Below are 24,903 nucleotides of genomic sequence, written 5' to 3'. Positions count from 1 at the left end.
CCAATCGATTTTTCACAATTTCAGCGAACTGGCAACTTCGGACGTTAGCCAACTCTATATGAAGTGTTATGGAACTGCAAAAAGCCATCTGTGTAGTGTTCCGAGAACTAATGGTACCCATGTAAACCATATGACAGCTGCAGTCAAAGCAGACGGATTTTAAAGATAAAAACGGAGAAAATCTCTGTCAGAGTTTGAACATTGACACTAATAATAATAAACGGACATAAATTGATATGATAAAACAATAGTTACGTGGTTAATAAAGTATACACATCGGTTAATGAGATTTGGTTCACAACTATTAGCTTGAGACAATAACCCTCAGCCTGAAATGACTAGCAAGAAATCTACAGGAAAATTAGAAATAGATGTGCAGAAACTACGAGATGAAGGGAATTGGAAAAAGTTAATCGAATTAACAGAAGGTGGAAAAATTGGAATTAATGGTAAGTTATCTTTTTGAACAAGTTTGCATCTGATCAAACTAATGATTTTGCTTGATATGTTGCAGATCAATTGGGTAATTTTCTACTCGGAGAAGCCAAACTGGAGCAATATCTAGAAGAACATATGCCATATGATGCGTCCAGTGATGTGATTGCTGCATCCAAAACTGGATTGAGTGAAGCAAAGCAATTTTTGACTCTATCAGCGGGAATAGAAGGATCTAGGACGACAGGGTCTATGGATGCTCAACTGTTATTGGCAAAATTACATTTTGCATGTGGTAAACAATGCACAGTTAAAATTTTATTTTTGAGCTTTTGTGTTTTCATTTTAAAAAATTGTCAATTTAGGAGAATACAATGAAGCTTTGCAGTTCTTGTCTGAGGCAGGCCTGGATCAGCTGACTGAGAAGCCTCTACCTGTCCGCAGTCTCAAAATCATTGCTGAATCTTTTGCTGTGCAAGCATTAGCTTTAGAAAAGATTCCTGTTGGAACCTCATTTGGGAAAACACCTGAAAGCAAAGAACAACAACTTCTCAAAAGTATGGAAACAGCTGGTGACATTGCACTGTTGTATTTACAAGAGCAAGATAAATTACAGGGTGGGTTAAAAATATGCTGCTGTGGAGGATTTTGCTGCTTAAGTTCATAAATTTTTTTATGACTTTTTTAGGTCAAAGTAATTGGAGTATTGCAACATCAGGATCAAATTCACCTCTACCCCCTTTAAATGAACAGAGAATAGGAATGCTTCTTGAAACAGCATTGCTAAGGGCTCCTTTGATTCACATCAAAGCTCAGAAGTGGAGTGAAGCGATTGCCAGATACCGGACCGTTTTACGCGCCATGGAATCATCTGCAACTCAGACACTGCGTTTGACTTTTGCGAGACAATTGGCAGAGGTTTTACTACGCAAAATGTGCCAAGTACTACGAATTCTTTTACTGATTTGATTCGAGTCTTTTCTTCAAACGGTTTTAAATCCTTATTCAGGGAAATTATTGGGCTGTAAGCTCAGCAAAAGGTCCAAACAGTCACTGGAAATCGAAATACTACACTGGTTCTAGCCTATTTTCGCCGCGCGATGTAAACGAAGAAGTTTTTCTTCTTCTGCTCTTGAGCGAGGCTATGGCGGTCCGAGATGCGGTCTTGAGCCAATCGCCCGAATTTCGTGATCTCCGCAAAGCCTCGATGCGAAACGCAACCGTCGTGTACGATTTGTTAATCGTTTGTTGCATTCAGCACGGGCAGACTGCCATGCTGTGCGAGTCGCTGGAGCGAGCTTTGAAATTCTCCTTCGAGGATGCGCATATTTGGTCGCAATTTTCCTATTCACTAATTGCTGCAGGGAAATTCAACAAAGCCGTTCTGGTTTTAAAGGTTTGTCAATCAATCGACCCATCTTATTCAATCGGGAAAAATTGACCCGTCCATCTTTTCAACGCAGGAAGTTGCACGATTATGTCCGAGCAATCCTCTCCCTTGTTTAATGGCAGCCAAGGTGTGCCTGGAACATCTCAATCTTATTGATGATGGGTTCAATCTGGCCACGGAGGCAGTCCGACGAGCGGTGAAACAGGATTCTAATATCAGTTCCAGGTGACTTGATTTGTTTTGATGCTGTTGTAACAAATGGTAAATTGTACTAATAGCTGTGCTGTTTAATTTCCCTTACAGAGCGTGCTTGATAAGAGGAGTTGCATGTTTTATCAAGTGGCGCCAGAGTCGGATTCAACCGCTGAAGCAAAACTGGATGACGGAATGTCTAAAATCGCTGCGTGAGTCGGCCGACCACGATCCCCATGATCACCTGGTTCATTTTTACTTGGCCCTAACGCACTCCTTCTGCCGGCAAGTGACTCAAGCTCTAACCGAAGTGCGGATGGCTCTGCGTTTGCGTGGGGAGCACCTCCCGTCTTTGCTTCTCCTTTCGCTTCTGCTTTCCACCTCAGCTGCATCACCGTCGTCGCAAATTTCTTCTTCTTCCACCGCTAATGGTGATGACGAGGAGGAATCGCATGTGAATCAGTGCCAAGGAGCGCTCTCGTTGGCGGAAGCTACCCTGGAAGAATACCCAAACAATTTCGACTTGCTCTATATCAAAACGCTGTTGGAAGAACGTTGTTTCGGTGGCGAAGTTGCGCTCGGCACCGCCAAACACATGGTTTGTTATCTTTTATGTAAATAATTTTTATGTAAATAAAACCATGTTTTGTTTTTGTTAGCTGGCTTTGTGGAAGCAACTTTACGAGGATTCGTCATCGGGTGGGCCGGTGGCCAGTGAGAGCAATCCAAACAACGTCAGTCACAGTTACAGCAACTACGATACTAGAAGCCTCGCAATGAGTGCTATTTCGGCCCAACATATTTCCAATGACGCCAATGAGCGTGAAAGTAAGGCATATCATAATCTCAAGTTTCAACTTATTTTAATTGCGTTTGTTGGGTATTTAGTTTAACAATGAGGAGATTTGAAATAAATCCTGACTTTTCTTAGGTTCAATTTACGCCCAGTCAGTAGCTGCGGCCCGTGCCGAACAGGCGTTGTCGGACGTGACGTCATCTATGTGTTCCAGTTTGCCTAAGCCGGGTCCGGCTTGGCACGTTCAGCTTAAAATTTGGCTTTTGACCGGAGAGTTGTACGTCAGGCTAGGAAAATGTGAAGAGGCACTCGCTTGTGCCCAGGAGGCTGCACTTTTAAGTCCCGCCTCTCACCACGTCATGTACCTGGTACTAAAAACAATTTAATTCTTTTTCTTATTTTGTCTTTTAATTTGGGTTTTATTTTTTTATTTCACTTTTCCTCCCTTAGCGTGGCCTCATTCATGAATCAAAGAACGAGTTCGCAGAAGCCAAGACGTATTTTAAGAACGCTACGTCATTGAGCCCATTTCACATTCCCAGTCTTCAACATCTTGTTAGTGAAGATAGACTTTTATATTATGTTATCATATTGAACATTCTCGTGAGCTTTTATTTTCATCGTATTTTTATCTGTCAACTTAGGGTCTCTGTGTCCACTACCTAGGCAGTCATCGTTTAGCTGAAAAAACACTCAGGGAAACTGTTCGCCTCGACCCTGTTGCTGAGAACTCTTGGTAATTATTTGCAGATCGGTTATATCCAGGTTATATCAGACTAATGCATTGGCTCTGCGACATATCAAGTTTGTCTTAAAATTTGTTTATTAAGTAACCGTAAAGATCTCCTCCTACCCTAAAACAGGTGGGTTTCTAATTTTTACTTGCACCAGGACAGGAGACGATGATTTGTTTAATTGGCCTTTAATTTTGAAATGGAAAGCAATATTAAAATCTTTGAAAATGTTTTGAGATCTGCGATCTTGTTATTTTAACCTTTTGTACTGAGTCGCTAGAATAAGTTGGTTGCGGACGCCCACTAAAATAAAATTAATTACGTTTTTTTTTAAATATTATTCAAGGTATAACTTGGGAAAAGTTTTGGAAGCCATGGGAGACTACGACTTGGCGGCGCGTAGCTACTCTACGGCATTGGAAGTCCAAAAAAGTAGTCCTGTTGCCCCTTTTAGTGCTGTTCCATTGTGTTTTGAATAAAGTAAATCCAATGCTTGTTGACATTTTCTTCTAATTGTTACATTTTTGTTTCTTTCAATCGTAGAATACATTATTACCTGTTTCATGTATCAATTTTTATTAGGCTACTATGTATTTTGGAAGACTACTCAGTGATTAGTCTCTTGGTACGGTGGGATTTCCAACAATCGTTGTCCATTGATTTTTTTATTCTAAATTCATATTGAATTGTTCCCATCAGGTACTTATGTTAATCAGAGGAAAAAATCTACCCAGGTCAGTAAATTTCCATTAGAAAAAAAAAAATCTTTACCATAGAGAAGAGTTTGTGGTGAATGGACTGAAGTCTAATCATATTTAGTTTTAGATTTCCATCCTCAATTTCCGCACTGCATCTTAGAAACAACAACAAAACAGACGGGTTGTTCGATCGTGAAACTTTATTGTATTGAGTAAAGTTTACTTTAGTGATACAGCAGTAATGTTATATTCGAATTAACAACTTTCGACGAGTGTAAAAGACTAATGACGTGGTGCATTTAAAAATTACATTTTGACAGTAATAAAAGGATAAGTTTCAGTCAATGTAAGTAGTTTAAAGCGTACGTCTAAGAAACAGAAAGTCAACTGAAAGTGGTTAAAGTAATTCAAATTTCAAAAGGTTAATTACGGACACGCATGTAACCTTAACTCGATGAAAAGTGTTTCGTTTTTTCGACGAATTCAATTTGATAATAAAAAGCCAAGAACAGATATAAACCACGTAAATTTGCAAAATCAAATTATTTTACCTATCGCATTCAACTATATATCAAAGAAATAAGAATCCATTTACACACATTGTACATTGGGTTGTCTTCGGTTCACTTATTGCTTTTCGCCGATTGTACTGTACAAGTTTTATTTGCGAAAGCTCCCTCCGTGGAGTTGAATTAACTCAAGCTGACTGCGTAGATCAGCATCACAATTAGAAAGCACGCCGAAAGAGCGGATCGTTGCAGTGGCCCTAGACATCGATTGTAGAAGAGTTAATATCATTTTGATATTTTCTTAAATTTTAATTGATGGTCTATAAACAAACCACAAAAGTGAACGGTGAGAGCTGCTGATGCCAATGTCGATGTGCGGTGGCTGTCCAGATAAACTTCAGAGGAGGACGAACGTTGGTGATGGACAGGGCGATCCGGCTCGGCGGAAGCTTCGTTGCTCTGCCAATAGAGAGCTGCCAGTGTGGCGGTACATTTGAATTTGAGATCGCCCTTTCGAAAGTGCCGCGTCTTGATGACGAAATGGAGGCCGAGCATGGACGTTTCCAACCCGTCGATGTCTTCGGCAATCGGATAGAACTTCAAATGATGTCGCTCGGCCTGGATGGGGAAAATGGATAATTATATGTTAACTCACAAATAATCAACGATGAACAAAATGGGAGTTGGTGTCTTACCGGTTCTCCGTTGATGTACCAGGTGAGGTTGGTAGCGGGTGAGGAGCGCATTGACGTGCAATTCAGATCGACTTGATCTCCGACAGAGTAGCGTGGCTTACCCCCTGCAATGACTGGTCCGCGTTGAGGAAGTTCTGGAAAATAATATCAAATGGCTTCTCAACAACAAGTCTAATAGTTCATAACTCAACGAGAGCAAAACATGCGGGTTATGATCGAGATGAGAGGTATTTCCGTTCTCACACGGACGCTAGTGCCAACTGATATAAACGGAAATCACGAATAATCCGGCTAACGTTCTTTTCTATTGAGCATCCCAGGTTTATTTAAAATTAGAAGAATCGTTCGACAGCATTGGTGTTAATTAAACCAAGCCTAGCAGAAGCGGTCCAAAATAATTGTGTGGGTTAGCGCTAGCGATCGTAAACGATCCCTAGGATCCCCGCTGGATGAGATGAGGGAGTCGCTTATTTCGCCCTTCGCTAGATGGTAGTACTACACTAGATCCAGCGCGTTTTCCCACTTTTCGTGTGAACAAAAGAGAGAAGGGGACCAAGACGCAACCTAAAAATCTTAATTGTGCCAAGGAATTTATGATTTTTGTCCTGAACAAATAAAGTTATTTACGTTATTTACCTCCCAGAACAGTATTAGTCCAAGAACAGTATTCTTGTAAAAAAGTTAGCCTTCACAACTCAACTAAACCGTAACTCCCATTAGTAGAATATTAAGCGAGAAAATAAACCGTAATCAGGTGTCTACGGATGTCTAGGTCAGGTCTAGGGATTTTACTTTGTTGGATACATTAAATACATTTCGTATGTATATGGTACTTCAGCGCGGCCGTCGATATCGTCCAAACAAGTGCGGACTTTCACCATCAGTCTGGGCGGCACCAAACGTCAAAGTGCCGGAGTGTGGCACCGAGGAACAGGTGATACAAACAAATATTGTAATAACGAACAACCATTACAACCATCAAAGCAAAATAAATAAATAAATAAAAAAGGAATCGAATGTGCTGACACCGCCCGCGGACTTTGTTCGACTTTGTTTTTCTTTCTTAGAAAACTGCGAAAACACACGATAATAGCTGGCCACTATTTCCAGCTGTTCAATCAAGCTTAGCTATAAATGCTAAACTGACATTTGTAAGTTTTATCGTTTGTTAGACCTATAATTCTGAACTCAGAACGCATATCGAAATATGACAGATTTGAAATTTCAACCAAATTTTAGGATTGAAGCCTTTGTCAAAAATGTTCTGGAACGCTTTCTGGAAGTATCGCTCCTATACTATATGGAGGGCTGGGTGACTCAAAGAAAGATCTGAAATAAGTCACGACGTGAATGAAAAACGTCAAGATGATATATATACGTATATAGACGTCACTCTAATCCGAGGGCATGTGCCTGTTGGAATTGGTTTGGTGTCACCTCGCATCTGACTGGTTGCCAAGGAATCACCCACGGCTCAATGTCAAATTTTGATGGGAAAAGAAATCACAAGTTTGTCAAATCGAAACTAGAAATCTTATTTCCCTCTTACGTATAAATAAATATACCTACATACTATATTGAGCCATGTATAGCTAGTTAGCTATACTATATAACGTGTTGACAAAATGTCACGAGTTGCTACCGTGTGCTCTACTACTACTCGTTGTTGGATAAATAAGTGGGCCCATAGTGATGAATAGTCGTGGAATGCTAACGCTAATGAAACAACACACGTCAATGCAACGAGAGAGAAAAAAGGGAAGCGGCAAATGGCGACTCAAAGGAGGCGGCCGAATAGCCGAACAAAAAAATCGACTAGACATAAAGCTACTTGTTAAGGACAATGGGCGGTAATGCGCACATTGATGCAACAAAGAGAAGAAAAGGAAAAAAAGAAAGAAAAAGCGAATGGTACATAAAAAAAAGAGCAATGAAAAAGAGAACAAAATAACGACACTTACGGACTACTGTCATGTCGGCGTGACCGGAAACGGTTTCGAACGAGGGCGCTTCGGCCGACACCTCACAGCGGAAGCGACCGGCCGTCTCGGCTGTGATCGATCGCAACACCAATCGATTAGCGTTTGATTCATCTAGCTGCATATAAGAGATAATAAATGCAAAATAGATCAAAACAACAACAACAACAAAAAAACACAGTTATTTAATTTCCTAAAACAATTTTCTGAATTTTGTTTATGAACAAATTCTTTTATCGGTGACCTATTGTATCTTATCTTCGTTAACAATTATTATTTTTCCATTCATATACATAAATCTTTGTTTGTTTTTTTTAGTATTGAAATAATCTCTAAGAATGAAATATTTATAGGTTTTGAATAATCATTTTTTTTTTTTGTTTCTGTGTGAATCAATGCCCCCTTGTATCCGGAAAGTTAGGTGAGGATATACGGGGGGATATATGTATCGGGTCTGGCGCAATGTTTTATATAGCTTTCGCTTTCCGCATCAGGTAAAGCACTGGCTGTGCTGCCTAGATCGGATAGATTCGAATTGTATCGGGATGACAGATGTGTTTGCGTGTAGGCACGCAGTTGCACACTTCCATCTTTAATACAGCAGATGCTTCATTGCAGACATGGACATGCTCACACCAACGCCAGCACACAGGAACCGACCCGACCCGAGCCAACAGCTCTGGAAATAAGAATCGCCGCTGATGGTCATCGCTCTTGATCTGCCAACTGCTGGCCTGTACTACTATATGGGATTGTCGGATGTGATGCGCGGCACACACAAATTCGATACTCGGTGGGTTGTGTGTGCGTGATTCCCGACACCGTGATAGCATGATTGAATCGTGTAGGCTGCACATAAAGTTTAAGCTGAACAACGGAAAAGGAAGACCGCTCGAAAGTAGATTGAATAAATATTTCAATAGACTAAAAGCAAGTGTATAATGAATTGCAAGGATTTTTACTTTAAGTTAAAAAAAATAATTATTTTAAAAATATCTCGTGTATAGAAAAAAAATGCGATTTGAATTAAAGACATTGTACTTATAATTAATATTCACAGGATATTGCGACTATTGCGTCATATTTTTTTTTCGTCTTACAATGAACATCAATTTGGAATTGCTTTTTTCTTGAGATTGATACTTGATTTTGGTTTGTTCTTTGAAGGAAAGTACATACTAGTCAATAATAGCATTCAAGCGCAAAGCTTTGTTCAAAAATGAAAGCGATCTAGTCTATATCTTAGATTGCATTACATTTATTATATTAGAGGCAATGGAAAATCATCAAAAGCTAAAAAAAAAATCCTTTTGAATAGTGGGATATCAAAAATAATAAATCAAATCAACCTCGATAGAATGAACCGCTTTTTTGCTTTGTGATCTTATCCGTGATTCTAGCAAGCTCTTTGCGTTTGATCTGCAATCCTGCATTTCATTTCTTTAAAGGTTGATTTAAAAAAATTGAATTGCACCGATAGAGTGGAAAGAAGTTAACTTGGAGTTCAATATCTTTACAACAATTGCGTTGTGTTTTTGAGTAAATTTTGGTCGATATCCACTACAAATATTAATAGACTGACTAAACAAGCTTTAAAGATCCATTAGAATTCTTCAATTCTTTTTGGGATGCCGTGATTTGAATACAAGAAAAAGGTTATGTGATTCCCAAACATTTTCGGTTTACCGTCCCTCCTGCTTAGTGGGGGCTAAGCGCATTAAACAATTAAATTTTGTTTCCCAAATTTATGGAAGAAGCGGCTGTGTCGAGACTATATTGGATAAGCCATTATTCCCATGAACGAAAAGATACTCACGTCGACTTCTATTCCATTTAGACCGAAGACTGTAGCATGTGGTTCCTCAGCGGGCACGTAGCGGTAAAACTCGTCGACACCTCTGTACCATTTGACAGCGTAAAGAGATTCGCCATCAAGAGAAAAGATACACTCCAGCTGTACACTGTGACCCGATAGTGCCGCCAATGGGACTTTGACCTGGACCATCTTCAGAGCCGAAACTCCACCTGTTTCATTTTTTAAAAATAGATTTTCAATATTTAAATTTTGATAATATGAATGCGTTGTTGTAATATTCGAAAGTGTGAACCAACGTTTTGCCATGGGCCAACCAATGATTATTTTATAACGATAAATTATACGCAGCAGTGTCCTCTGCTATTATAAATTCCTACAGCATTTTAGTGCGCTCATAGTAAACAGCGCGAGAACGGAAGAAAGTGTGACTTCTTCAATGGCACTTTCTCTCCGACATTGTTTTATGGTTGCCGAATTAAATTTCACCGCGTCGATCTACAGGAATCCCGTTCCAATGGATCAAATTTTTTTTTCTCGCAGGTTAGTTGAAAATCGCAGTTAATTAAATATTATTTTTAATTCATTTAATATTGTATAGCGATAGAAGAAAATAATATAGATATTACAAACCATTAATTTTATTTCCTATTATACCATGACTCAACCATCTCTGACTAAAACTCTCTCTCCCCCCTTCCATTTGTCCAACCCCTGCACTGGTTGTGATCCTCCCCTAGGGAAGTGGTCTGTGCTGTTTAAAACATGTCTTTCGACCGGAATAATCTATACGATTCTTCTTTAGTTGTGCAGTATTCCTAATAAGACGATTTGCTGTAATCTCAAAACCATAGGCCTCATCGGTTTATAAGGAAAAATAATTTACTCAAATTGTTCAATATTCTGCACTGTGAGATGAACCTGATGGGAAATTATAAAATGGCAAAATAAAATAGTAAATATTCCAACATCGAAATAATGTGGATCTGCTGGGGGAGGAAGCCAGGAAGCTAAAGTTGTATAGATAAAGCCATGGGAAAAAATGACAAAAGAAGTGCGACCTTCGATAGTCATGCTCCTCATTTCGAATTGACGATGCTCCCATGTGTCCATTATCCTCTGTACACTGTACAGGGCTATCAATATATAGGTTCACATGTTCACATCTATATTGTGTATAGCGGCCAGCAGCCCACAGCAACTGCCTCTGTGTAGCCAAGGCGCATTGTATATAAATGGAAGGCGAAGCCGTCGATTACACATCGCCATGCAGTGCATATTCACTTCGGACTAAACCATCCGGATCGACCAGAAAACCCTCATCCTCTTCGCCCCTTGCTCCGCTTGCTCCACTAGTTACTAGACGATGACGGCTGGCAACAGCGAACGGGTGGGTGGAGGACTTGGGAGAAGAGAAGGAAAAGGGATGAGAGAGTATATACTTGTGTATAAGGGTGAGTTCTCTGTACTGAGGCAGGAAATGATCCGAGACACTAAGAGAGAGAGGGGAAAAGAGTGAGCAGTCGAGCAGAAGAGGGTGGAGAGAGAGAGGAGTAAGTGAGTCACACGTTCGAGCAGAGTCGAGTTTTGGATTTCCCTTTGTGTTATTTTCTGTTTGCGTAACTGCCTCGGCCGACGAAATCAAACGAGGGTGTATCAAGAGTTTTCCGAAAAAAAAAGTTATCCAAGCTATATATATACCTACTATATATACCTACTTGAAAATCCAACTATAATCCAGACTTAACGGTTTCCGTCTATACTTATTTTTTTTTTCTTTTGGCTAGCCCCAGAACCAATAAGATAAAGATAAGCGTCTACTTGGCCCATTATATGCGCGCTCTAATGAGAAATTTCAAATGTGACTGGCGCCTCCAAAAAAGTCAACAAGAAAGCGCAGCATATTAAAACAAGTCGAATCAGCTTGGCACCACACATGGAGTCTTAGAACTCTTAAATCTGTGGCGACTGTTATTTAAGCGGTAAGGTGTACGTACCGCTGGAGAGAGTAGATTACACACCAATAAATACTGGTACAATATTTATTGCAAAAAAATTGTGTCAACCATAGGAAAACATTAAGAATTAAAATTGTCTTTAAGTTTATTTTTTTTCTATTTAGCAGAATATTACGTCACTATTACTTAATTTCCAGCGACAAATTCTCGGATGAATCATATGACTATTTTAATAATGGTTATTTTTATACAGCTTTAAAATGAAATAGTTTTCAATCTGCCCATTTCTTTTTCTGTAGAAATTGGGGGGGAACGGTGGCTTTTGTGGCGATGTTTATGGTCTGGCAAGCGCTCACGAACATTCTTTTTCATTTACGATATTCCGCGTCAACATGGTATATAAATGCTCTGGTGAATGCCAACGCTTTTAGAAATTCACATATGCAAGCCCGATGATGTAGAATGTAACAGAAACACGTAACTTTGGACAATTGCTGGCCGATTTCAACGGCAAGTTGTTACATACATATATTGACGTCTAATCTTCCCTGGGCCGGTCTTAAAAAATAACCTCTCCTTATGGTATTGTCGGCCTAGTTAACATGCTGTTTGTGATTGGCCCACCAGTATAACCAGCATAGGTTTGTAGTTGGATTGTGAGGTGGCGTGACACGCCAGCCTTTCTCAGTTGACCAGAACATCCAATCTATTAGGAGCAGACAGTTGTCTGGCTGTGCGTTGGCGGGCACGACAATGACGCAACGGTTTGCTGTGCAGCAGCAGGGCTATGGCAACAACAAAATAGGTGATTGAAAATGCCTTTCGTTATCTGTATGTACGTGGGAGGTTGCAAATACATGCTGGGAATTGCTACAGAAATAAGTCGTGTGCGCTCTCGCGGTACGTGATGGTGTTGAACACAGTGCAGTCCCTCAATGAACTAATTCTTTCCCATCTATATAGTCCTGTTGTTACGGCCTGATAAACTACGCTAGCAACATTTCTTCCACCTAGTGGCTGTTGATTATAAATTGCCACAGCTAATGTCGACATTTGTTTTTCAAATGATTTGTTACTTTGCGCGGCCGGGGGGAAATAACTGAAATTCAGCGACGGTGGTTAATTGCTTGGCATTGAAATAAAATACGAAAATGATCGTACACAGCTAATTGCCTTGTGACTAACAACATTTTCCCTATCAGGAGGCCTAAAGCGAAGTGATTATGACATTTGGCAGATTATAAAATCGGCAGAGTCAAGTTTGGGAGATTCTGATTGGCGATCGATATGCTGATCACCGTTTGACTCTCGTTTCACAGATGTTCACTGCTCGATGAAATTGGTTCAATACGCAAAGTTAGCATGCGTCACTAATTGGCTCATAACTGCTGCCCTCTCCTCCTCCACTTCTGATGTCGATGGCACGCGCTTTCCGATTCCAACTGCATTACACACCAACTCTCAGTTCGAAAATGAACTTGTGACTCAACTCCATAAGGTCTTGTCTTCGATGAATCGCCGTGAGTCGAAATCAAGTCGATACTTTTCCTTCCGGTGCTGCCAATTAACACCTTTCCCTCCGTAAGCCTTTTTAATTTAGACTGGCAAACGAAACTAGCTGCTGTCTAGCTGTATTAGCTCTGCTGAACTTTTAAAATGATCCATTCCCTATAGATTTTGATGGTGCGAATATAATAAATTGGCCGCACAGAGAACGCGGGCGTGAGAGAATCGCAAAAGAGTATAAGAACATCACGCTCTTGAAAGTTAGCAACAGAGACCATTAAAGTGATCGAAGACGAGTGGAAAACTTGAAACAAAAAGCCTTGAATTAAGTTATACCCAAGATATTCCCAGTAAACACGGATCCGTAATCAGTATACGCTGTCACGTCATTAGACAAAACATTATATAATTGTTTTTAAAGTCGCAAATAACATGCACTAATTAAATAATTTAATTAATTCTGTTTTATGATTGAAATTTGAAAACAATCACCTTATCTAAAATTTCCTTATAAAGACAAAATATTTTTTTGTATAATCACGAAACTCAAAGAACAAATAAATGGACAGGAAAAAGGGAGAAATTAAACCGCTTTTTTATGTTGGTAATGTTTTACGTTCCATCGCTCGCTCCTGTACCTCTCTCTCTCTCTCTAGTCCTCTATACCATACTATCTTTCGGTACATATTATATTTCCTATTGTCTCTCTCTGCACGGCCGGGGTATTCAGGTATGGTCCTTTTGTCTCTGTGCTGGTGCTCTTTTCCTTTTCTCTTCCTTTCGACGCAATGGCCGGCGCTGGCCATCCATGTAGAGGGTGGAGAGGACGGGAGAGAAATGATACAAAGAGTTACGGTTGGCCGACCGAGTTAAGAAGCGCGCAGCAGTCAAAGTCCCCTTCTAAATAACGCCCAAGAGCAAGTTAGACGCGCCATTTCCGGTGTCGGAAAAAAATGCTTGTACATCTATCTATGTATAGTTATACGCAAACACACACACAGAATTTCACCAACAAGCTTTTGTGGATCGCAGAAATCATAGGCTGCTGTCTTTCTGGCCAATTTTCTACATTGTTTATGTCAAGGCCTTTTTTGCGAAAAAAATTATTTTTTACTCAGGTGATTAACAGTATAAAACTGAGAAATATTGCCGAATATGTAAGAAGCAATCTCTATTCATAGGCGGAAAATAAAAATAAAAATCACGAAGAAGAAGAATTTATTAATCCTTTTGTAAATTAAACACTAAATCCAACGCGTAGACGCACGTAGACGTTCGAAATTAATTCGATTGGTTAACTTTGCATCATTGAAATAACCAAGCTATCAAATGATAGTCGATAGCAATTTTTTTTTATTAATAGAATTTTATTCGATAGAAGTATAACTACTTATTAGTAAAGGCAGTCTGATCATATGTTAATGATAATCAGAAAGGTGACGCATTTGCTGGGTAGTAGTGCATTGAATTGTGAAATAATTTATTTTCGATCGGCCGTGACGATCGTGGCCGTTTCAGTAAACGAAACACTATTAGGCCCTGATGCTCAGTCACCAACGTGCGTCAAATAAAGGAATTCGATTTTATGTGGCGATACGACCACGACACACCGGCACGACGGAGCGGCCAATCTACGGAACAGTGGCGATGACGGCGATGATGGCGATGACGCGCGATGACCACATGACATTCATATGCATTCAGTCGCAAAACTTGAAGGTCTCTATGTGTTTTGTGTTTTAAAAGTGAATTTTGTATATGTGAACTAATTGGTGCAGATCAAAAACCACCCAAGCACCGTCATTTGCCATCGTCACCGTCATCCTTTTAATTGTAATGCAATCAGAATATTGAATCTTAAAATCTCGCATCGATCTAATAACAACAGGATATTATTAATATCTCAATTTAGAAATAAATGAATCTTTCGACAAATCTCAATTTGAACTATCAAAGTAATATAATCAATTTGGTCTGAAACAATAATTATAATCCGATCTCAATTAACTATATAGCTTTGCTACAAACGAATTGCTCTTCCCGTTTCTCTGGCCCTAGTTAATCGTATAAAGATATAGGATAGCCAACTGGAACGCAAAGATGATGCAACACGGCAAAACACTTCACTTTGTATTTTACAAATTGCTTTATTCATCCCCAAGGATGAAAAAAAAGGCACGGATCAAGCTTGAGATGAAGCTCGTTCTTTTTAACTATATAGATACACATGGGAATTGAGAAGTCATATAGCTTATCTGGGAGGGTCTTGACATGAACTGAAAACCGAGAAGCAATGACGAATTTCTTAGGCCCTCCTAATAAACCATATCATATACACAGCCGTTGTGTAATGTTAGTCGGCTACTTTGTGTTCGCGAATCATCACTTTGAAATGATAATCCATTGACGAAACGGCCGTTAATGTCTTCCAAAGGCCAGCGCCGTAAAAAACCATCTCACTAATTGGCCTGTATAGTCTTGTTGCAAGCACCGAGCGCAGCAATCATGCGGCTCTTGTATTGTACCATCCCGCTCTCTTTTTAACGGTCTATCGCTATGTTATGTATATAGGTTACCGACGGTGGTAGCGCTCAAGTAATGGCCGAGCGTCAAACTCGATCATTAAAGAGTCAAAAGGGGCGAAAAGAGACCAGCAGCAGACAAAAGAACACACACACACACACATACACAAGCTGCCCAACCACCAGCACCACCCCCACTCTCGTATTTCCGCTTTTTATCATTTGATTTGATCAAAAGGTTATAGATGTACAGCAGCATGGGTAGCAAACTTTCGCCCATCTTCTGCTTCACGGCCGCGGTGAAAAGGACGAAAACGCGCGATGCCATTTTCTGTGTTGGATAGAAGAGAGAGAGAGAGACCAGCAGATGAAGGGGCCATTTCACGGATCTCACTCCTGTGTACGAACTTTTGGCGCGATTATTCAAAGTTTGACTTTTCGTCATCTAGACAACCTCTCACCCACCCACCCCCAACCCCTCGATCTCTCTCTCTCCTCCATCAAAGTTGATTCGGAGCCGGATACACACAAGTCACATTTCAAAGCTTCTATCTTCCTTTTTTTTCCAGAACAAAGCCGGACCAAAAAAAGGCCATTATGAAGTTTGTGTTATAATATTGAGTCGTGAGTTCAAGTCCTCTTAAAAACAAAAAAAATCCTCTTATTTTCTAGACGGTAAAAAAAGGGACTGAAAGTTGAAGTCCTGTTTTGTTTATGTGTAGAGCAATAGAGCACACGAGTCCACTCAACGGAAAAAAATGACATGGTGTTTCACACGTTTACACAAACCAAATGCTTTGAATGATTTCTTTCTTATCTCTCCGATACGCACTCCATAGAATATAGCGATAAGCGTTGTTGTGCGACGCTATACCGCAGTGGTTGATCTCCCAAATACTTAAATTAGAATTTGATTTCTATTTGGTATGGTCGGAAAACATTGGATGCAAAATGCGTGACGCTCATTTTCACGAGAGTCAGTGAAGAGCAAAGCGAATGATAAGACTCATGTTAAATGATGAAAAATGTTGGAATAATCGTGCGTAATAGAAGCCTATCTCGACAGCGGTTGGATAACTTGGTAGCTAATAGGTGACTATACTGGCAAGGCCATCCATCCACGCGTAATACACGATAAAAACACATGAACGTGGTTTGAAAAGTACAACAGACATCGAAATTGTCTTAGTTCAAATTTATTCAAGTGCCCACTTAAATAGGACGAAAGCGCCAGCTGGATATTCAGCCCTAAAAGTCACTATGATAAAACTCATCCAAGCATTTGAGAAAAAACAAAATCTTGTTTAAAATATGCTTATTCGTCTCACATAGCTTTTTTAAAAGAGGAAAAAAGAAAGAAAAAATTGGTTGAATTTTATTATTAAATTATTTTGGTTGGATCTTACTAACTGATATTTATCAAAATGGAATTTTGTACGGAATTTATTTCATGTAACGAAAATGGGCTTAGGTGTAACTAAGATAGTTTATCGACACTTTGAAATTGTATCGCGACCGGACGAAAATCGAAACACCCTTTTCCCGCAGGGGCCGGCGATAGCATCTGTACCGGAACCCCCCTTATACACAAATATGCTGTAAATATGCTTATGCACGTTTATTCTTGACATCTGAAACGGGAAGGAGAAGTTCGCGAACACGCAAATTTAGATGAAACGTAATACTGCGTGTATAGACTACCTGCGTTATCAATGAGAAGATTCCGACTTCCGAGATTCAATTTCGTTTATGTGCGTCCCTTCTTAATTTACGTAATATCCAGCACCCAATTATTTTTTAACATGAAACATTTAAGCAGTTATAAAATACCTGCTGCATATAAAATACCTACGGATATAATCAGGATTAGTATTACCCGGGAGTACCAGTTATTTTATTTATAAAATACCAATTAAAAATACGTGGGAAAATATTGTCACATCCTATTCATTTTCCAGAAATCCCTTATTCGTAAAATAATTAATGCCTAAATAATATTCTTAATTAATTTTGTCTAGAATTTGATTTCTCGACAGTTTTTTTTCAAAGCAAATGTCCTTCAAGAAAGGAAAAACAATTGCGACATAAAATAATAATAGACAACTATTTCAAGGATGGAGCTGGAATGACGCATCTTTTCCTGGGCACTCTTCCGGAACGAAATATACGCTACACGACGTAGGAAGAGAAAAATCCGGTTTAGTCGTCTATTCAACAGTTTAATAAATCAGCACTGTTGTGAGTTGGCACTATACATACGTGTAGACTGCAGAGAAGTCAAAATGGAAAGCGCATACATATTTAGCTCAAACTCGGAATTCATGAGCAGTGCAACATTATTAAGACCTGATTAAGACGGGTTAGTTTAAACAGCATCAATCATTCCAAATAAAGAGGCGGCATATGGCAAAATAGGTTAGTGAAAGTTTCCGAAGGAATTATCCTGCATGCAATAAGCCACACCAACAAAACAAATCATTAACATCCCCATCAATTTTTCACTTTTACTTTCAATTTCAACATCACGTCAAGTTTTTTCTTAAAAGGTCCGCATCAGACATTTGCCAAATGTTGTATCACATATTATATCGACTGACTGAGACTGCCATATGGATTTCAAAATATTCCAATGGCATTTCACATATCGATATCGGTATACGCGAATAAAAAATTCAATAGCGCAAAATGTCGAACAAATTTCAAGGCTTTTTTGCCTTGGGCTCTAAGTCTGCTGCTGTAGTTAACGTCATGCAACTTAATATTTATTTTTTCTCTCATCGCGCTATACTCTTTTCGACTTTTGGGGGTGCTACCGGGTGCTAGCTGCTTTCGTTGAATTGTCAAGCTACTATTAATTTTACATGCCACTCAAATAGTCAAACATGAAGTCCATTAGTGTGTGGGAAACATCTCATTTTCCATATACGCGCACTACATAGAAAATATAATAGACAAGTACGAGAAAGGACAGCTGCTGCATAACTGACCCACAACTGCTGCACTGCACGCCAATGCGTTGGTGTGCCAACCTTGCACGTTTTATGCGCGATCCCCTACTCGAGAAATGGTCACGGCTATTATGAGCTAGGCTAGCTATAGCTGTCTTCTAATATCATTATTACGATAGAGTATAGTTAACAGAAGATTCAACATTTAAACCTCTAAGCGTTTTCATGGAAATTTAGGCATATTTTCTATGATATATTTACCTGTTAATGATGTTGTCAAGAAGAGTAGAAGAAACGGGAAGACTTCCATCGCCGATCGCTTCGACAGCAGCATCACAGATTGCTGGGACAACCGGAGGAAAAAAACGTGTGTGCGGAACTATTCAAACGGAAATACAAAGTTGTAAAAGCCGATTCACGCGTATACTTTAGAGCATATCCAAGACAAACAACCATGCCCGCTCGACTTGTTTTCAGAGGAAATCTCATACCAACTTTACAGCTACTTTTGACTTTTTTTTTCAAAATTCCCGTCTAAAATATTACCGAACAGCACAAAGTGATTTAACTGAAACTGAATATTGTTTGAGTGATTGTCGTATGATTTTTTTTCTTCTTCCTGTGCTCTTCATGAAAATGGGCCTACGGTTACTGCGCTATCTATACCCATGTACTCATGGTCGGATATCACTGTGGGGACAAGACGAGGAATAATGGTCCATTGATATTCCGCTCTCTTTGCCTAAGGCTTTGGATTCGACTTCCAATCAAATCAGGCAGATTGGATTAGGCTAGCCGGAGACTTTGAACTAGCTTTTAAAAAGAGATCTTTTGAATGCTCTATCTGACTGCTTGGCTGCCTGGTAAAAAAAAAAGGAAAGAAAGAAAGAAATAGACGATATCTAGAGATTCGCCAAGCAGTTTTAACAACTTGTGCTGTACGTTACTTTTCCCATTCTGGTTTGACTCGAATAACAGGCAACAGAAAAAAAAGGGATTTTCAATAGATCAAGATGCACAAACACTATGTAGACGTCTATGTGTATATAGTTAGTATACATACCCTGTACTGTGTGTTATTCACAAATTATGTTGCCAATCACTTAAGGATGGACGTCCGTACCTTGTTGCAGGTTCACGTCAGGTGCGGTCACCAGATGTTAACGTTTTTTTGGTTTTTTGTTATTTTTTACCTATAGAGAATCACTTGAGCGTTGACATTCAGTCGTTGAAATCAAAAATTAAATAATTATATTGCGTACGTCGATGATTATGCACTTTAATCCTTCTTTTCGACACGCAGTCTAAATAATGTCGATCTATGGCGCAACTACGATCGTGTTCATATTTCGAATGGGAATAACTTGACCAAGGAAGAACCAGCAGCGGTGCTGAGCTATAATATCAAGCTATATCGATGGCTAGTCGCCTATACAAGAGTCAGAGCTCTACTGACATTCGAAGTCTCGATTCCTCCCCTACTCACCTCTCTTTACTACAGGGGCGTAATGCTACTACACAGCGAGTCTCAGAAGTATACTACCCGTCAAATTCTTTAAAAGAGACCGGCGGAAAAGTCTGTTTTTCAGTTTCTCGTGTAGCCCGTGCTCATTGGAGCCGACAAGGCGCGTTAGACGACAAACCCGACAACCAAAGAAATAATAAAATAAATAGCACCTTGGACTCATTACGCCATTAGATTTTGTGACATTGTGGTTCATTACATTTTTTTTTAAATATCAGCATCGCCAGAACAAATCTAGAAAATTTACGACATATTTGATTGAATATTTTTGGCAAGGAATTTATTTGCGAAATAATGATGAAACATAAAAAGAAGATTTGGCAGCAGCATTTTCGCGCTTTTTCATGGGATGCGTTTACTAGTCTATTATAGTTTGTTTTAAATCTTTATGAAGTATTTTTTTACCGTTTGCCCTATAACTAAGAAACATACTGACGCAATCTGAATCGTCTGCCCTGTTTTAAAAAGCTAATAGAACTACTCGTGTTTTGTTGTTGCTAAAACTTTTTGTCAAATTGTTTATTTATTGCAAATTCTGATCAGGATCGACCACATTTATTCACTTTCACTGGTAACATGAAATATTTCATATTTCAAGATACAATTTCATAAAGAAAAAAAATAGGGTTTTTATTTTTAAATGAATCGTGGTATGCACATCGCTTCCAAAAATATGATACCCGTGGCACATATTTCTAAAAGACGACACTTTTAGTTTTTTGGTCGGTCGACAATAATAAAAAAACAAAGGCCACAATTTTTCTACTCCCTCCACTTTTTTTTCTGTGTGTTCCTGTATTGTTTCAAGGGCCAAGCAAACTGAAAAGTGCTTTTTTTTATCATGTGCCAGCCAGGGTAGGCTATGTTATGCCATATTTATGGATGCATGTGGCTATACAGTATAGGCCTTTAGTACAACTATATGCTTATATACGTATATGTAGATCATCTTTCTTATTATTTCTGTAAAAAGAAAAAGTAAAAGTCAGATTATGGATATCAAGATTTTACGTTGCAACAGTTTAAGAGCTAAGAATAAAAAACACGCATCAATGCTGTCAAAAACAGAAGGATCCACCCTCTCCCACCACCCTCTCAAGAAAACGCATCATTGTTGGTCTTTGATGCTATACTATAAACTCGCCTTCTTTTCTTTTGATACCACCGCGTAGCTTCATAACGCATTCCTTAGCTACTTCTCTATTACCGGCATTGCATTTGTTTGTCTTCTCCTGACGACCAGAATCATTCAACTTCTCCAGATGTCTTTCCATATATATATGTTTTCGTGAAATATCAGCGAGGTTATAGAAACCCACGCATTATAGAAAATCTATTGAATACCGTTTGGTGCCGTCGTGGTCGTAATGTTATGAAGACTATATTCGTTTTTCTATATCCTTGCTTCTGTTAGCAATGATAAAATTAACCAATAATAACGTTCGAGCCGACAAAATCATTAAATGTGATTAATAAATCGAAGGAATTGCATAAGTAATAATATAGAAAATGGATTTATTTTTAATGAACATGTGACTGATGATAGTGCATTCCCAGAGGTTTTACGATTTAATGCTTGTTCGATCAATACATATAATATGGACAAGGTAGGTGAACAGTAAACGAATTATGGATCGCTGATGGATTGAATATTTCTTTATTGCAAGCATTCTGAAATTTTCAACTTTAAGTTGTACAGATTATTTTTGCGACGCAGTAGCTTATTGGCATTGGTGTGAACAAATATTTTGTCCGAAATTTCATTCCCGTTTTTATCCGCGAAGCTTTTTGCGATGGGAAATGGGATAGGCCGATAGGGAAAAGGCGATGGTAATGTTTGATTAATTGCTGTGGTCTTTCTAGGTAGAAAAAGTTGGGAAAAATGTTGCACAAATCCCAACTAATAGCTATATATAAGTATATATTTGTAGCTGATTTTACGACTCCTCTTTAAATCCGGTTTGAGAAGAAAAAAAGGATACAAAGAAGAAGTATTAATAAGAATAACGGTATTAGTGACGGTGATGGTAACAATGTGGATATGTTTAATCTTGTTCACTTAGGTAGAATATCCAGCAGCCATCAGATGATGTATGAGTTTTATCTTATACTTTTTTTTTTTAAATTCTACTCATATCGGTAGCTATTATATCATATCAGGCGTGACTAAATATTTGCATATTCAACACAGCATTATACGACGTGCACAATAAAATGATGAACTCGGAGTTCATTGTTAAGAGATATATACAGCTGTCCTGCAAACAATTCACCATTCTCAGCCTGTATGATATAGAAGTGTGTATCGATCTTTAATGTATAAACCTTGTAATAAATTACAAACTATCCACTACACCGCACACCACAGTCAGCACAAGCCGTGACATGCTGGCTTGGTTATCCGAGCGCTACCGCGCTACTCTTCCGATGCCAGCCAACAAAAAGCAAGCAAAAGCAACAAAAAGCAAGCAATAAAAACCTGTCAACACAGTCTGAGAGAGAGAGAGAGCAAGGGTGATGATGACGAGATATCTACGGTATATTGGGAGGGCAGGCTATACTTCGGTCTCCATCACCCATGTCATCTAATAAACCGTCACATAAAACGGCGGGGATGATTGGCAGCTGGCCGATTGGGTTTTCGCATGCTTGTGGTTGCTAGATTATGTATAGTTACATTAACAACACCGGGGGAAAAAAAGCTTCGATCTAGAATAAAAGTCACGAGAGTATTTACATAAAATATGTCGACATAAATGTATATTGAGACTAAAGAGAATTTTTGATCTATAATCCAATAGATACAGACATATAAGAAGCTACGATTTGTAACAGGGGCTATACTCTGTAATGTGTGTGGGTGTGTCTTTGAGTCAACATAGCTTTGTAAAACCTTTAGGATGTAGCAATTGTTCTGTAATCTTTTTTCGCTTAATTCGGCTTAATTTAAATTATGCAATTTGCTGAAGGTTGTTTGATTAAGGGCTGTGATATTAGGTAGGTTGCGGTAGCGTAGTAGACTGCGGCTAGTACAATTTCCCCTTAATAATGTGGTTCCGTGAAGTTGTTACTTGTTACATGCAAAAGACGAAAGGCATTTTACAGCATCTAATCAAATAGAAATTCTAAAGAAAAATGTTTAAAACCAAATTTTTGTTTTGTAGAATTTATTGTCAACTTTATAGCTATATATTTTTTTTACTTTTATATTTTTTAAATTTTCTACGAAGTCGTATTCGTTATGAAAAAATTCATCTAGTGATATTTTCTTAATTGAATAACAAATGTGTCAAGTATGATGTGATTTGTTTATTATTAAATTTTGCTACATAAGCTACGGTATTACTTTCTCGAAACGTAAGTAAACTGATCCATGATTTCCTTATGAAAGAGAAAACACGCAAACTATTTTTGCTGTTTTTAATGTTGTGTTTTATTTTTATTTTTATTTTATTCGGAAATGCTTTTATTAATGTCATACGAACGTGAAGGGAAGAGGATTATTTCTTTAACCTCTATTGTTATTAATTATATTGTAAATTCAGGGTTTTTCTCACCGTGAACAGAAGTTCTTCAATAAATGGTAAGCTAAATAAATCTCTGAAGTAGTCGAGTGTGATAAACTCGATAAACTCTCAAAGCGATAAGGTCTATAAGGGCCTTCTGCCCCATAGACCTACCGATTTCATTGACAAAATTCCAGCAAAAATCAAAATATTTGCAGTTTTATTTAACCCAAACAGTGTGTGCTCCCATAAATCCCGTCCAAGTGTAATGTATCACACCGCTTCCCAGCCGATACAATCAATAAGAGAAAGGCAAAAATTCACACACAAACTTTGGTGACATTAATCGTTATCAACGTTGGGTCACGACTCACGAAGTTGGTCGTAAATACATTTCCCATGCATGTTCGTGTTCAATTAGTGACACGCTTGATGACACCCAGGACTCAAGTATTGTCGCGAGATAAGGCACGTTTTGTCATCAGTGTCAAATCAAAAGGCAGTAGAAAGCCATCTGCTTAGGCTAGTGTTTACCACAGATGGAGGATGTTGTTTTCAAAATCACAGAAGGAACTAAGAATAGGGATGTAGAAATAACTAGAAAAAAGGTGTTGTTTTCAAAATATGCCCTTTCAATAAAAAATAACAAAATCCTTATGGTACCCTGGATTAACAAGCAGCAATACGCGATTCTAGTGGTTCAACATAACTTGTCCCGTTTGTAAAAATAAATCCTACAAGAGTATTTTTAAAATTTGAATTTGATCAATATTGCGCAGAACTGCAAAGCGGTTTTAATGCTGGAAATAGAAGACCATAGAATTCAATTCCTTTTAGTTTTGCAGATAACCCGGAAATACTTCACCCAAAAGGAATCCTCCAAGTCGCTTTTCTGTGTCTTTATCGGCTTGAGCTTCTCATGGAAAAGTCTGAAGTCGTGACAATAGTCCAGCAATAAATAGAATACGGCAAAAGACAGGTTTGACTGTCGCGCCACGATACCCTTTTCATGGCAATAGAGTGAATAGACTTAACCAACAATATCAATCGCCATCTAGTGAAGAAAATAACAGCCATTTTCGTTTTTGTGCTGGAAGCCTGGAAGCTGGAACTAAACCGAAAAAGTAAGCGAAAAGTTCTTATAACTATATCGAATTGGCAACTATCACTATAGGTCGCGTGCGTACGCCGCAAGTACCCGAAGGTTATATTATATTTAGAGTGTATTTTATAGTAATATTATTGATGCAAATTGTTTACTATTTCAAAAATGTTATGCTGTCAAGTGTCAATCCCTTAATATGAGGGGAGTTCCCGTAGGAACCCCTCATTAAGGGATTTCTTAAATATCCAACGTTGGATATTTCTATCCAACAATTTTTTTTTCCAAATATTGAATACAAATTTTATTCTATAAAGACTAAAGTTAATAAAAACTATGAGTTAAGATTTTTCTCCGTTGAACCTTAAGTCACTTAAGTCACACTTAAGGACATAAAGTGGCACCTCTCACTGCCAGGTGACAGGAGAGAACCTGTAGCGACTTTGGTGGCAATAGATTTAACCAAAATTATTATGCCTTTCTAACCTATCAACCACGAGATAATAATTACAAAAAAATACTTTTGAAATAGCCAAATTTTTTATTACATAATTTTTTCGGAACATTTTTAGGCAAATTAAAACCTGGTTAGTGG

General features: G+C 38.6%; 2 protein-coding genes across 5 annotated transcripts; one reads left to right on the top strand and one right to left on the bottom strand.

Annotated features, from left to right (window-relative positions):
* The first annotated feature begins 125 nt into the window (after positions 1-125).
* Positions 126-4,115, top strand: LOC124203607 (tetratricopeptide repeat protein 7B-like). Of its 2 annotated transcripts, none has more exons than XM_046600322.1 (12): positions 126-449; positions 515-730; positions 801-1,052; positions 1,124-1,373; positions 1,441-1,831; positions 1,899-2,050; positions 2,129-2,615; positions 2,677-2,845; positions 2,949-3,181; positions 3,264-3,368; positions 3,458-3,549; positions 3,894-4,115. In XM_046600322.1, exons 1-12 carry the CDS (start codon positions 335-337, stop codon positions 4,024-4,026), a joined length of 2,595 nt encoding a protein of 864 aa, XP_046456278.1. In that variant the 5' UTR covers positions 126-334; the 3' UTR covers positions 4,027-4,115. The 2 variants fall into 2 exon arrangements, with proteins under 2 accessions (XP_046456278.1, XP_046456271.1); XM_046600315.1 differs by having other exon boundaries at positions 127-449; positions 1,124-1,377; positions 1,445-1,831.
* Positions 4,116-4,430: 315 nt separating this feature from the next.
* On the bottom strand, positions 4,431-19,659 carry LOC124203621. Of its 3 annotated transcripts, XM_046600348.1 has the most exons (8): positions 19,438-19,659; positions 19,239-19,368; positions 18,437-18,554; positions 9,245-9,453; positions 7,411-7,546; positions 5,450-5,583; positions 5,087-5,372; positions 4,431-5,011 (listed from the first exon to the last, which is right to left on the bottom strand). In XM_046600348.1, exons 3-8 carry the CDS (start codon positions 18,507-18,509, stop codon positions 4,938-4,940), a joined length of 912 nt encoding a protein of 303 aa, XP_046456304.1. In that variant the 5' UTR covers positions 18,510-18,554; positions 19,239-19,368; positions 19,438-19,659; the 3' UTR covers positions 4,431-4,937. The 3 variants fall into 3 exon arrangements, with proteins under 3 accessions (XP_046456304.1, XP_046456295.1, XP_046456285.1); XM_046600339.1 differs by having other exon boundaries at positions 19,239-19,641; XM_046600329.1 differs by having other exon boundaries at positions 19,299-19,613.
* Between the last annotated feature and the right edge of the window lie 5,244 nt (positions 19,660-24,903).

This window comes from Daphnia pulex, chromosome 2 (genome assembly GCF_021134715.1).
Source record: "Daphnia pulex isolate KAP4 chromosome 2, ASM2113471v1".
Taxonomy (NCBI): domain Eukaryota; kingdom Metazoa; phylum Arthropoda; class Branchiopoda; order Diplostraca; family Daphniidae; genus Daphnia; species Daphnia pulex.
The sequence above is the reverse complement of the archived record's forward strand: the minus strand, read 5'-3'. Positions and strand labels throughout refer to the sequence as shown.

Bases quoted from the DNA above. Each gene is read 5' to 3' on its own strand.
- LOC124203607 (XM_046600322.1), top strand. From the start codon at position 335: ATGACTAGCAAGAAATCTACAGGAAAATTAGAAATAGATGTGCAGAAA. The intron at 731-800 runs GTAAACAATGCA...TTGTCAATTTAG, and splicing joins AAAATTACATTTTGCATGTG to GAGAATACAATGAAGCTTTG. The intron at 3,182-3,263 runs GTACTAAAAACA...TTCCTCCCTTAG, and splicing joins CTCACCACGTCATGTACCTG to CGTGGCCTCATTCATGAATC.
- LOC124203621 (XM_046600348.1), bottom strand. From the start codon at position 18,509: ATGCTGCTGTCGAAGCGATCGGCGATGGAAGTCTTCCCGTTTCTTCTA. The intron at 5,584-7,410 runs GTAAGTGTCGTT...ATTATTTTCCAG, and splicing joins CGCCGACATGACAGTAGTCC to AACTTCCTCAACGCGGACCA. The intron at 5,012-5,086 runs GTTTGTTTATAG...ATCGATGTCTAG, and splicing joins TCTCACCGTTCACTTTTGTG to GGCCACTGCAACGATCCGCT.